Source organism: Thunnus thynnus, chromosome 10 (assembly GCF_963924715.1).
Source record: "Thunnus thynnus chromosome 10, fThuThy2.1, whole genome shotgun sequence".
Lineage (NCBI taxonomy): Eukaryota > Metazoa > Chordata > Actinopteri > Scombriformes > Scombridae > Thunnus > Thunnus thynnus.
In genome coordinates, this window is record NC_089526.1 from 29761745 (window position 1) to 29774455 (window position 12711).

General features: G+C 40.2%; 1 protein-coding gene across 2 annotated transcripts in view; it reads left to right on the forward strand.

Moving 5' to 3' along the window:
* Positions 1-12711, forward strand: part of LOC137191948 (low-density lipoprotein receptor class A domain-containing protein 4-like) — a 228506-nt gene that overhangs the window by 121154 nt on the left and 94641 nt on the right. For both annotated transcript variants that reach the window (XM_067602457.1, XM_067602456.1), the window contains exon 3: positions 2702-2842. In XM_067602457.1, coding sequence (XP_067458558.1) covers positions 2702-2842 — 141 coding nt within the window. The remainder of the gene's footprint in view (positions 1-2701; positions 2843-12711) is intronic.

The window sequence follows — 12711 nt, forward strand, 5'->3', positions numbered from 1 at the left end:
ACCAAAATTAAAAAAAAAAAAAAAAAAAAAGAAGAGAATCTCCACCAGAAGTGTGGAGAATCTGGCTGAGACTTGATTACAGCGGTCGATTAGACCTGCGTAATCACATTAAGTAATGAGTTTGGCACGCAGGAGTCAAAGCTGATTTGTTACTATGGCAGAGACATCATTTCACTGAATATTTCAGAGGGAGGCGTGTAAATCAGTCCAATCTTCTCAGTCGCACGGAGAGTCCACGGACGAAGCAGGACTCATTCGTGAGACCTAATATGTTAAACGATCTTGTAAAGAAGGACTCGGAAAAGTACTTTCATGATTCCTTTTGTTTGTTTTACATTTGTTCCCCCTACACTCTACTCTCTGTGCTCTACCTACTAGTTTTCTATGCTTGAATACTACCTGGCTCTCCGTGTGCTACGTGGTACTTCATCATCAAGGTTATTTCAGCTTGGACTCTATGGCTGTGTCTGAACTCACTCCCTCCGTCACTCATTCATCGCTCGCTATATAACAGACGCTCATAGTCAACGGTAAATTGAGATTTCACTCTCTTACTGATCCTCATCATTTCATCACTGTCAGCTTTAGAGTCACACACAAAGGGATTTTTTTTTTTTATCTTAAAATGTGGAGCATGGAACTGTGGCATTGTCAGCAGAAAGTACATGCCATGGACACTACTTTTTACATTCATTGTGAAACTTTACAGCGGATAAGCTTGCAGTACAAACTAAGGCGTGGGCATTTACCAGGCGGAGAGGGTATTACAAAAGAATCAAGTGGAATGATGGGAAATATAGGATCTTCTCTTTTCAAAGCTTTAACACACACTCGGGACTGAGAATCAGGATATCTCAGCCTCTGCTGCTAACCTAAACAATGTCTCTTTTCAAAAACTGTGATGTGGTTTCTCTGGATAATCCACAGCCTGTCAACAGTTTTCAACCGTTATTTAAAGGTAAAAAGAAAGAAGTGAAAAGTGTCGACAGTGTGGTCGGAGTAACCAGAACATTGTTTCTGCAAAAACACGTTCCTGTCGAGTGGTTCACGTCTTCTTTTTTTTTTAATTCTGTGGGGAACCACAAATAAAATTCTAAAAATGTTTTAACTGTACAGTTTATCCTGCTTCAGATTATTTTAATGTAGCTTGATATTTTAGCTGGGTTGTAAACGTCGAAGCTTGTACAATCATGCGTAAAATGAAGGCTTTTTATATTTCCAGAGAGCGAATGAATGGAGACAGAAACGAGGGAGAAATGCAGCATGTAAGAGAGGAGACAGAAATACGGAGAAAGTAAAGTGAAACTGATTCAACGTTCGACAAAACAGACAAAAATACAAGCAGAAGAAGAAGTCAAAGAGCCAAATGATGGAGATACATCCAAAAATTCTGAGAAGTCACTGCACTTTGCACTTAGCGTTCTGCCTGAAAACACAGAAATGATACATCTGAAAATCACTTTGATAATGATTTTCGACTGCAAAAACGCACTTGTGATTTCAGTTGGCCTTTAAAAGCACCAACATACTGTATCTACAGTGTGTAGCCTACGGAAGACGTGTGCCGTCATAAACACAAACAGACTCAGCTTTTTCTTTCCTCTCTTTATCGTTTAAGTTTCATTTATTCTCTCATCTCTGCAGAGTCTCTCCGTTTACGGCGTGGTGGCGGCTCCGTGTGAGCGTAGCTCTCAGAGAATGGCTGCAAACCACACACTTCACACTCCGGGGAATACTAACATGGCCTTGCTTTCCAGTGCATCAAACACTTTGTTGTTGTTATTTTCACTCATTATGATTAAAGTTCAGCATGATTAGTCATTCCCTCCAGAATATATATATTATTTGCTTTTACATTTATAGGTTAGAGGTGGGTTTTTTTCCTCCATTCACACAAGATAGTGCTTATCTTATATTTAAGGGGGGGAAGCGTTTTGGTAATAACCGTGACAGAAGCACATTAAGGTTCGGGGCTGCAGCACATCAAAGGCCCGTTTGAAAAAGCTGTTTATTTATTTGTTGTTTTGAGCGGGAGACCACTTTTTGTCTGACCTTGTTTCTGGTTGAACTCAACCCATTAACTCTGCTTTGTGTTTGAGCTCACAGGTGTAAAAAAAAAAAAAAAATTATTTCACATGACCTTGCACATTCTGAGGTGTAGATAACGGGGAGAACTGCACCTAACAGCCTCGTATTTGAGCATTTTGTTGTCCGTACAGTTTGTCAATGCTTTTACACATTTTAGAGTGTGCCCACATGTACTACTATTCAGTGACACCGGTGTATGTGTGTGGGCGTACTTTATTTAACCTGTTTTTTTTTTTTTTCCTTTTTTGTTATGCACATCTCTTGTAAACGTGTTTTTATCAAAACGGTGATTTTTTATTTTTTTATTTTAACTGCCAATTATTGTTTTTTAAAAACCTCACAATCCGATTTTTGTTTTACCACACAATTCTGCGGAAAAAGGAACAGATCGAGTCTTTTATCACTCCTTTAAATCAATAAAAACTTGGATGTCTTGAATGAACAAAATACTTTGTACGCCTGGGATGCAAAGTGGAACATCAGCTACAGTGTTCGCCTTTATCTTGATGTTCTGACTGTGAATGCAGCTCTATTCAAAGAACCAAACGTTTGAAATAGTTGTACTAAGGAATGTTTTTTCTTCTCCTCTTGTCCCTTCTCTCCGGCTGCACAGAGTGCAAGTTCCACTGCACCAATGGGAATTGTTTGCGTCTGGGCTCGCTGATCTGCAACCAGCTGAATAACTGTGGGGACAACAGCGATGAGGAGAACTGCCCTGTGGTCACCCAGCACCCTCCGCCGGGCATCTTCAACTGTAAGTGCCGCAGAACGCTGCTCTACCTCCGAGCCTCCCTCTCTGTACCTCGCACCATCAAACAGTACAGATAAATAGATACTCCCATCTCTCACTTAACCCTCTTTCTCCTCTCTCTACCTCTTCTTTCCTCTCTGATGTTTTCACTTCTATTCCTCCCTGAGGTCTTTTTGTTGATCCCCAGTGAGCACATAGGATGTAGAGACTGAGGTGCAAACTGAGGGTTGCAGTCTTTTTTGGGGCATGGTACTGCAAACTAACTTTCCATGGAGTACAATAGGTTTTATATAGTAGGATAGATTTTCTAGGATGCAACTGTTTTGTGGCATGTAGATTCAAAATGTGGTGAACTCCAAATTTATAACAAAGCAGCATCTTACATACATACATACAAATACCTAAAAGGATCAACACAGCTCATATAGTAAATAATAAAAACCTATAATGAGGCCTTTGTTTGAGAGTGTGACCATTTGGAAATACATGTTTTGGCTTTCTTGCCAAGCTACAACCAGAAATCAGTTAGCTTAGTTTAGCAGCAAGACTGGAAGCAGAGGGAAACAGCTAGCTTGGTGCTGTCTAAAGGTAACAAAATCTCCCTGAACTCTCCATTGGTTGCCTGGCAACCTCAACATGATGACAAGATGACAAGATGACAAGAACATCACTGTTGCAGGCCAAGAAATAGTCCCTCATGTACAGGTTTAGCAAACTAGATACAGGGTTAATTAGGCTAGCTGTTTCCCCCTGTTTTCAGTCTTTATGCTAAGCTAAGCTAACTAGCTGCTGGCTGTAGCTTCATATTTACCATACAGACATGAGTGTGGTAATCTAATCTAACTCTCTGCAAAAAAGCAAATATGAGTATTTCCCACAATGTTGAACTATTCTTTGACGGAGGGGGTCAGGATGGATGGAAGTGTGTGAGTGTGACACCAGAGACTACAGTTTGTCTGTCTCCTACCAACAAACAAACAGAATCATTTTCTTTTAATCATTATCACAATCTTTCTCTAACCTTCACCAAGTAGTTTTGGTTGCCTTAATGTAATAGGATCTCTTCTCATATGAATTATTTTTGTAATGTTGAGATTTGTATGGGTCGGTTTGGAAGGCAGATGTAGATTTGTTGTGTGTGTGGATTTGTGTGAGGACTTGACAATGAAATACAATCCAGGAAGTCTAGTCCTTATCAGACATTAAAACAGCTACAGCAAATACAGATATGGAAATTTATCACGGCGGCAACTAGTTTGTCTTTTGTTGCGACGATTGCGAGGTAAACACGGTGTTCATGTTACAAAGTAATCAAACAGGAATGTGCACTTGCATGTATTTGATTGCCCAAAGCAGCTCCTTGCATTGCAGTAAAAAGTTGAGCCTGGTTCAACTTTTTTTTCACCAGATGACCCTTTGTTGCTTTGCCAGTGCCCCCTGCATCGGCAACCCAACTGCATCAATGGGCTTCCCCCATTCAGATGAATGAGAGAGCTGCATTATTTCACGCAGGGCTAATGTCAGTCTGAACATGGCCTTGGAGATGTAAATTAGATTATACTGTAGTGGTATGAAGACTAGATATGAGACATGAACCTTGTATTCATCCCTCATCTAAGCTGTACTCAATAACGAGAAAGGGCACTCACTATGCATCCTAGGAATCTGTAAATAATGTCATTGAAATTACAAATATGCATCAATAAAATCAACAGACAACCATAGTAAGTGTATAAATGCTGTGAGAGCCTTATAGTTGAACTGCCAAAGGGTACCTAAAGAACCTTAACAGGTATATTGCAGGTTTTCATATCAATCTAACACATCTTCCTCCAAAGTTTTTCCACCTCTCCGTTTCTTTGCAGTTTTTGTTTGAATTTCTTTGCTGCCTCTATAAGCACCCCCCTTTAACCCCCCCCCCACACCCTCAACCACCAACCACCTCCTTCTACCTCCCGCTGAGCAGCACTGTCCGGGGAACGAGATGAGAGTGTTCCCTCGACTCGTCACAATCAATGGAAACAGAAAGAGGGAGATGGAGGGAGAGATGAAGAGAGAGAGTGAGAGAGAGAGAGAGAGAGAGGGTGAAGGACACCAATGGGCTCTGATGGCTGTCTGCCAGGCCACTTTGATGTGCTGCAGCGTTCTCTTTCAACAACTTTTAGGAGGAGAGGGAAAACTTTTTACAGCAGTACTTTCATCCTTGGTGCTGTGTGTGTGTGTGTGTGTATGTGTGTGTGTCTGGCGAGTTCCTTACCTTCCTCTCATCCCACCCCTCCCTCAGTCACTCCCCCACCTCCCTACCTCAAATGCGCTTCACCTCAAACCCCTCCAACCTTGTTGTTTTGTAAATTTATCTCACTTTTCTCTCTCTCTCTCTCTCTCTCTCTGTCTACACTTCATCCCCTCCACAAGGCACAAGGAACAACCTTTTTTCTCTTTTTTTGGGGAGGGCTGGTTGGTGGAGGAAGGGGGGTGGGGTGGGGGGGGGCACTCATTTCCAATGGATAGAATCCTGAGCTGGGTACTTAAAATATTTAGCTGTCTAGAGCAAATGTTAATGTAAGTGTCTGCGGCCGGCGTTATGGGAAAGCTGTACAATGATTGTAATTTTCTGAGCTGGTGCACATTTTCTGGTGAGGCCTGAGAGACACAGAGAGAGAGAGAGAGAGAGAGAGGAGGAGAAGGGGAGAGGTAGCCAAAAAAGAGTGGCGGGGGACTGAAAAGGGTGCAGACAGACTCAGGGGAAGAGGAGAGATGAGGAGGAGGTGGGAAGAGAGGGAGAAGCGAGACAGGGGGCCTGACAAGAGATATGGAAGGGGACAGAGAGAAAGAGGGAAAGAAAGGAAGGTAACAGGGAGGAAGGGGAGAGGGACATAGAAAATGTTTCTGTGGTAATGGAGTTTGCCATCTTGTTGTAGCCGCTGGCTGTTGCCGTGGCAGTGGCAGACAGATGGATCATGAATACTGTCTAGACACACTGCAGCCTGACACCCTGCATCTCACTCCCTGCACCTCCTCTCCTCTCTCCTTTCCTCTCTCCTCTCCTCTCCTCCTCTCTCCTCTCCTGTCTTCTCCTCTCCTCTCCTCTCTTCTCCTCTCCTCTCCTCTCTTCTCCTCCCCTCCCTTTCCCTTAAAAATGAATATTTTTCAGTGCTACAAGTGTGTGTCTCACTTGTTTATACGGTATAATATCAGACATTTCAGCTTTCTAGGAGCACACAGTAAATATCCATCTCCTTGGTCTATGCTAAATTACTGTAACAAGCAAGTAAGTTACGAACACACCATAACAGACATATTTAACTTTTGCTTACCTTGTAGGAGCCACAGGACATCAAGTGTTGAGTGGAATTGATTTCCTGTGGAAAGGTTGCTAAAGAGGTCAAAACTCCAGCAACACTTTATTGGCCTAACAATAAAGTTGTTCTATGTACTACAAGTGTTGCTGGAGTTTTGACCTCTTTAGACTTTTGCCCTTCTCTGTGCACCTTGGAAGTAGGTGAGGTTGTGCCAGTAACCCCTACTCTGCTTGAAAGGTTGCTAGAGCAACTGGATGTTATTTTGAAACTGTGTGCATGTAATATTCTTAAGTTACAAACATAATTCCTTATCAGTATTATCACTGCAATGCTTCTGCTTTTCTATAATGTGACTTCAGAATATATTAGAAATGTACAAATAGGTGACAGATTGAAGGAAAAACCTGAAGAAATAAGTGGAGAAACATAAGAAATGCAGTGTTTCCATACTCCTTCCATGAAGGAGTTGCTGAATAGTTTGAGTATGAAATTGATGTGATTCATATGTTACAGCCTTTACAGTCACCAGATATCAACTCAATTGAACATCTATGACAGGTGATGTGTTTTCCACTGTCATCATCAAAACATCAAATGAGGTCACCTCTACCCTGCTTTATCTCTCCCAAATTGTATAAAGTTCTTAAAGTTTGCTTATTTTTATATTACTTATTATTTATTTTATTTACTCTTCTTTATAAGTGTTAAAAAAAAAAATCTGGACGGCAGAGGAAAAATGAAACTTCCTTCGTTTCGATATAAGCTTTGTATATATAACAGTATATATATACTGCTGTGCTAAAATAAAGAATATAAAAAAAACACCAAATGAGGAAATATCATTTGTAAGAATGCTGTTAATCCCTCCAGTAAAGTTTCACACACTTGGAGAATCTTTGACAAGAAGCTGTTTTAAACATCTTAGGAAGACGTTTCATGTTATTTTTTCCTTTCATATGTCAGCTATCTGTACACGAAATCTGCAGCCTCTGTACCATGAAACCAAAAATGTATCTTGTGACCAAGTCAGACCAGGCAACCTGTGTTATTGTTCTCCTTTATGCTTTTTTGGCCTCTCAGTTCTGTAAATGAGATAAAACACTGTAACCTGCTAATTGCAGACTTGTCAAACCCATCTCTGTGATCTGAGAGCTCCATACTATCATCCCAGCATGCTACAGTCCAAGCCATATATGTGGACATGTTGACACATGCAGCTGTCATGCACAGTTGGTCATGAATTTGCTCATGTAAGACGCTCAAGTGGATCCTATAGGACATGTGCAGAGTCTTGCAGTTATGGAGACAAGGAAAGTATCATTTGAGATTTACTCTTGCCACTTTAAACTCAAACTTTGGTTTAACTAACTTTAGATAGTTGTTTTTTTTTAAGCATAGGGGATAATAATGATCTCACATCACAACATCAACAAACAAAAACAAGATTTTTATCGACTCAACCTGTCCAGCATAACTGCTGCACGTTTTTGCCAACAAGCTGGGTGGTGAAACACCAAGATAGTAGCGTACTATCAAGCCTATTAAAGCAGGCTTACTTCAACATCTGCCATTCTCCAAATAGCAGGGAAGACACATTTAGAGGTCTAAGTGATCTCTGAAAGAGTAATGGCTGTCGAAAGCACCGTTTATCTCACATAGAACCTTTGAGGAAGAATCGGTGTTTTCAAGAGTGTGTTCCATTACAGATCAAGAGCTGAACACTACATGCTGCCATCTCATTTTACACAAGCTTGTCTTGCCTCTCTTACCTTGTTAGGCTCAGCTGAAGTGTGAGGAGGGGACAGGGAAGGAGACCAGAGGATGGTTTGGATCGATGGTCAACTCTAGCTTAGCCATTGATTCCGGTCCAGTGTGAGTGGCGCTTCAATAGCATCTAGCAGGCCTTTGGGCTCGCTGATTGATTCCATTTGTGTTGGAAATTCATAACTCTGAAGGCTCATTATTGACTACTGCTCCATTCCAGACTGTCTGAGTGCCTTAGACAGAGCTGTTGCATACTGCTGATAGCTTCAACACCTTATTTCCCAGAAAGAATCTGAGAAAAATTTAAGATGACTGCTGTGTTTGCAGTAAAGTGCCCTTTATGATAGTACAGAGTAAGATTGTCCCTGCTTCTTTTTCCCTTTTGGGTTTTAGTTGAGATCCTGTCCTGTGATTCTTGTTACATTCATGTTTGTGAAGTTATAATGGTAAGTTGTGTTTTGGTCTCATTCACTACATTTATGTAACAGTTAAACAAACGCTGACAGTCATTTTAACCCCACCAATTAAAGTGACACTACATTGAACCTTTGCAAGAAGAAATTACACAAACTTTATCTCACAAATGTACAGTGGAACTGTTGGACAATAAAACACACCAGTGTTTCAATACACTCAGAGGTTTTACTGCTACAGTCTTACTTGGTCTGGTACGACTAGTAGCTTATGGTGGCTAATGTTAGCAAACTAGATAGATTTGTCTAAGTAACTGTCATTACTGCGTCAATTTGCTGATTCTCAAAGTGTGATACTGTTACACTATACTACTTAGCATGTTAACATGATACTTAGCATGTCACAGAAAAAAACGAGTAAATCATGATTTTATCACAAAAGTTAACCAGAAGTAAACACTTTGTTGTTTCCTTGGTGTGGTCCCATGAAGTTGGAGTTGGTTTTTCAGCCAGCTTTGAGCTTTGTTTTGTCTATACCAATTCCTGAGGAAAATCTCTCTCTCTTTAGCTTTAGCTTCACTGTGTTTCCCAGTTAGTTGCTAACTTTGTCTGTCTGCTGCTGGAAACTAGGTTAATGAGAGTGGAGTTGGGAGGGCAAAAAAACAAAGCAATGAACTAAAACAGGCTAAAAGGCTCTGTTGAGCTGAGGGGAAGTGCTGAGTCGAATGATAATCCTCTGGCAATTCCTTTCACATTACGTATAGTCATTTGACCCATTGTCATATAGAGATAATAATTAGCACAGCTTTAAAGCAGCTGACTCAATTTAATATTGTGAAATGAAGGGAAATTCAATCTGTCCTGTATTTGCCTGTAACAGTCGATGTTTAGCAAACGTTACATAGTCTAGCATTAATGAGCATTTATCTTACTTTTAATAACATCTTTTATTACAAAGCAACTAAAGTTCTACAGAAAAACAAAAAAGGTACAACACAGAAGAAATACCAGCAGAGTATGCCCCCCCCTCCTTTCCCCGCCAGTCTTTTGGTATGACAATATGGAAAAAAATATTTATTGAAGTTGGCAACAGAGAAACACTTTGAATTAGATTCCATCGTTGTGAAGTATCATCATTAAGCGTACGCCTACATGAAGACAAGAGATAAGACAGGATCCCCCTGAAGTCTAGACGCTAGTGGTGGTGGGGTAAAGCCAGCAGGTGGGTGACAGAAACTTTCAGTTGAATCTCCCAGGTATGACAGATTTTGACAGAAAGGGAAAAGTGGAAGTGACAGAGAAAGTTAGAAGAGGAGGAAATAGCAGACATTAAAAAAAAAAAAGACCGTTGATCACAGCTGGTCTAAAAGTGGAGCTGAATGTCAATTAGTATTGTAGTAAGTAGTCAAAAGAGCATGGTAGCTTTACAGGATATCCTTAACTCCATAGTGGGCTCTTATTACTCAACCCTGCAAAACCTCGAGTGGAGTTATCTCACTGGCAAAAAAGCCATGGCTACCACTGCCAGTATTTTTATTGAGCAATGATGAATAAAGTAATTGATTTTAATCACAATAGAAAACATATTAGATGAAGTCTTGACCCATGTTTCTAACGTTGTATTGGAGCACCAGGGTTGGTCTCTTGGATGTTGATGAGCGTAACTCTGGTGTAGTGGTGTCTGATGCTTATCTTTATTAACTTTGAGGAAAAAAACCCAAATCAGTCTGAAGCAATTTCACAAAATCCCAGTTTGAACCATCCAAAATTTTCCTTTTTTCATGTATCGCCATTGAAGTTTCCATCAAGTGCTTTTCATTGCTTGGCTTTGTGATAATGGCGACCAGATTAGATTAGTTTGTTTTATGTTTTTCAAGAGCTTGAGCGATGTTATCCTTTATACAACTGACATGTCCAGACCGCCACGTTAATTTGATGTTTCGGCCTCAAGCAAGTTCCGCCGTATGCTGTGATTGAAACTGAAGCTATTCATCAAACCCATTATTAGATCCAGCCCAGTGGCCGTTCCTGTCCCAATGTTGGCTACGAAAATCATAGAACCATATTAGCTTGATTTCTGCTCTCACCCAACCCGTGCTTAAAAGCATCTGAAAGGCATCTGAAAAGCATTTTTCATCAGTCTTCTATGCTTTTTCCTCACCCGAGGCTCTCCAACTGTCTCCGTCTCTATTTCCTCCTGCTTTTCATCACTTAGCCTAATCTCATGGTTGAACAAGCCTCCGGTCAGCTGTCTTCTCTCTCTCTTTTTTTATCTCTTCTCTCCACCTTTCCTTTTCCTCCTCTTTTTTTCCCCCGATTCATCCATTTCTCTCGTCCCCACTTCCCTTGCATTCTTTTTCTCTTCCTTTTCATCAATTTTTGACCCCAAAGCCCATGTTGGGTGACTTGCTATGTAATTATGGTGTCAACATGGCGGAGTCTCACTCTGTGCAGCTGTTGTCATCACCAGGACTTGAATCTCCACTGCGACTCAGAGGTCAATTAGGCAGCAAATGAATGTAGCTGCAGGATGCTGCTAATTGAATGGTGCCGTTGGGTTTTAGGCAATGAAGGCGGAAGGATGGATGATGAGTCGATCATCGCTGTGGTTAGACAGTGGTGACCTCCAGACCACAGGCATGCCTGAGAAATATGTGTCTGTGTGTAACTGTATGTTTACCTGTATGTGTGATCTGTGCTTCTATTCTCCAGAACACCATGCTTTATTAGCTAAATGATTTTGGCTATTCACCACCCCATCACCGTGGTGACTGAGGTGGTTTCCATTTTCATATTATTGCAGTCCATCAATCAGTCGTGGGACTCATAGATACTAAATATACAAACAATATTATGTTACAGTCTTATGTTACAGATGCAACACATTTAAAAACAAAGAGTAACTCATCAAAAATGTGCATCTAATTGCTAATGCTAATCGCTAACGCTTATATTATTCTGCAAATTGCTTATGTTATATTTACAGACAGTATGTACACATATGTAAATTCAAATTCACTAGTCCTTCAAATGAAACAACAAAATACGTTGTCAGTTCATACGCTACGCTCAAGTTTAAATATGCACTCAGTGTTTTATTAACCACTCTCCTCACTAATCTGTCATATTCATCACAAATGTACTATAAAATGGTCTGTTAACCCTTTATGGGCCATACAGTATTACCATCATCTTTTTAGAATAGTTTTTACAAAATTCATAAGTCTCACATAACGAAAAAAATTACCAGAGAATTATAAATGGCAAAACATACAACAATACAACCAAATTTTCATAATCCATTATTTCATCTTAACATGTCAGAGGTTGAATCTCAGTTTTCAAACTCAGTTTACTCAGAAACACAGTATATTCAAATCTCTTCCATATTTTAATACATATTGGCAACTTGAACTACCTGTAATTTCAACCTACAGTTGACCTGAACACATCACTCCCTTAAAGTTCATATTGTTGAGCAAATGCAGTCTAGTAGACTATACAAAAATGGCTTCAAGTCTAGTTCCTAATTTAACACACTCAGGTTTTAAGTACCCAATTTTAGACTTTTATTGTGAAACATCTGCTAGAATTGTTAAGTTTTATTGACAGTAGCTTAGTACCTTAACAATAAAACACCTCAGTATTTATGCATTCTTTAAGTTAAAAATTGATCTGTGCTTATGTAGCTCCATGGTTTTGTGACACAAATCAAAGTGAAAACTGTCTCCCACTGATTGGCTGACTGATCTGAATTTGACTCAACTGTCTACAATTGATATGTCAATATTAAAAGGGAGATAACAGTTGAATTATTGCAAGAATGTAACTATAATTTTTCATACAACTCCCTTTAGCTTTTTCTGTAGAATAATTTAATCTTTGAGTTTGAACAGCTGCCATATGCAGTGATTGATTCGTGATTTTTAGATATTGCTTTACATGCTCATGCCTATAAGCCAGCACGTACTCTGACATTTCAGAATAAATCTGATGGTTTTATAAGTAGTTCTTCTACACATGAACGTGATTGGAGGTTCAGTTAAGACAAGATCAAGATGGCGCCATGGATGGCAGCCTGGGTGTGTTAGTGCGCAGTGTTTTGTCCTGTTTTGTTAGTAAATTCAGTGTTGTGCTACAGTACCCAGAGCTCTTTCACCAGAGAAGAGCTCATGAACATCAGGGAAACAACCTCCATGGATCTATTTCCCAACTTTCTTACGCTGTCTGTGGAACTACTGGACATTTTGGTTAAAGGTGAACTCACTTATGTTCATACAGTGAAACGATGGAAGAGAAGGAGACGTGCCAGTGTGCTTGTGCATCTCTGCAGACACGGACTACGTGACGACGTGACTACTGTTACTGGGAATATTTCTCTCTAACGTGCTAC